General features: G+C 39.4%; 1 protein-coding gene across 1 annotated transcript; it reads right to left on the bottom strand.

Moving 5' to 3' along the window:
* Nucleotides 1-9: 9 nt before the first annotated feature.
* LOC110036795 lies at nucleotides 10-726 on the bottom strand (the record flags this gene model as incomplete). The annotated part of the gene is given in 1 exon segment (XM_020741323.1): nucleotides 10-726. A coding segment is annotated over 1 exon segment (378 nt), but the record flags the coding sequence as incomplete, so codon positions are not given.
* Between the last annotated feature and the right edge of the window lie 973 nt (nucleotides 727-1,699).

Genomic DNA, 1,699 nt, shown 5'->3' with positions numbered 1-1,699 from the left:
CATAAATCCCCGCCGCCCACCGCCGGTGATTAAATCCAGGCTCACTCTCCTCCATCCTCCACCCGCCTCAACATCGCACCTCACCGCGCCACCGATTTCTCCGCCGCACCCGACTCCATTGCCACCTCCGGCTTCGCATCTCTCCGGCGTTAAGGGCGGAGAAGAAATGAATAGATCGCGCAGCGTCCCCTTCTTCCCGGACCGATTAGACGGATCTGATCCCGAGAAGCTTTTCCGGCGGCCGAGCAGCATCCCTAGGGTTTTACGCCGGCGGAGCCGAAACCCAGCGGCGGCGGCGGAGGCGGCTGCGGAGGGAGGGGTTCTAGAGGGGCTTCGAGCGGAGGCGCATTTTGTGGCCAGTAGCTTGAATTTCTGCAGCGCAGCCATGGATTTGCTCTCAGTAGGGAGGGAGGATTGATTCGGTTCTGGGGAAGGGGGAGAGGAATAAAGATAGGAGGGAGGGGGTGTGAGGCAATGGAGACACGTGGAAGCAGGAGGAGCTTATCCGAGTTTGTAACCATCTGAATTTGTCGATGGTTCCGTCTGTACAATGTTATTTTAAAGGGGAGGAAGTCGGGCGCCGGCTGTGTCGGTTAGCCGGTGGAGGGAGTTGCCTGCGCTGGTGCGAATGGCACGTGAGAGAAGGACAGGAGAGACTGATTGAAGGGCAGCAGACAGAATTGTGAATTGCTAAACATTGGCATCTTTGTTAATTCTACATGGACTTTAGGTTAGTTAGGAAGTGATTTATTTTTTTAATATTATTTTTTCTAATTATATTTTTTTAATAAATGCATTCCTCATGATTATTATTTTATTCTTTGTGATATTATTTTTCAGGGTCTCTATCATTCTGATCATTATTGATAAAATTAACAAGAGATTTTATCTTATGGCTATTCAAATCATTGCTTATTACATATGGTTTGGAAGAAATAATAATTTTTTTAGAAAATTTTCTACCTCCATTGAGATTGTTATCATTAATATTCTTTGGATGGTGAAAGATAAAAGTAGGAGATGAAAGTTTATGCAGGATATTTCTTATGATCTGAGAAATTTTTATAACATTTATCAATTTTTCTTTTCTCCATTTTGATTTTTCTGTGTTGGTGTTGGTTTTTTTCTTTCTTTTTTGGTTGTGTTGTTTTGAACTGATTCTTACCTTGACATTAGTTATTCTGAACAAATTCATCTTGATCTTAGTTTGTTTGGTTTTGCTATGAAGACTTCGATCCATACATTAAAAAATCAACCAATTCAACCATACTTTGAATTTTTTATTTTTTTGTTTAAAATATTTATTATATTTGGATGGAATTTTACTGATTTTGGAGGTAAAATTTTGAGTACTTAGTCTTCTTATCTTTTGGGCTTGTCTTGAGCTGCACTTTGGATTTATTTCTTTTTTTCTTAACTTTTGTTATTTTTTTGGATGATTATTGCAATTGGTTTTATATAGTTTGTTGTTATTTCTAGAGTTTGGCACAACTATTTCGATTATCTTTTAGTGTTCTTATCTAGCTGTTGTCTTTGTTATTCATATTAATGTTTATGATGTTCGGCTTTGTTGTCTTTGGGGTTTCTCCTCTATATGTTTTTTTGGTTGCCGGCTTAGTTTTGGGGTTTATTTTTCTTTTAAGATCTTTGTTGTTTCTTTATCGTGTTTATTAATATTTTAGGTTGGTGATGATTGTTT

This window comes from Phalaenopsis equestris, unplaced genomic scaffold (assembly GCF_001263595.1).
Source record: "Phalaenopsis equestris unplaced genomic scaffold, ASM126359v1 Scaffold210988, whole genome shotgun sequence".
NCBI classification, from domain to species: Eukaryota; Viridiplantae; Streptophyta; class Magnoliopsida; order Asparagales; family Orchidaceae; genus Phalaenopsis; species Phalaenopsis equestris.
Note: the sequence above shows the minus strand (reverse complement) of the source record. Positions and strands in the feature narration are given on the sequence as shown.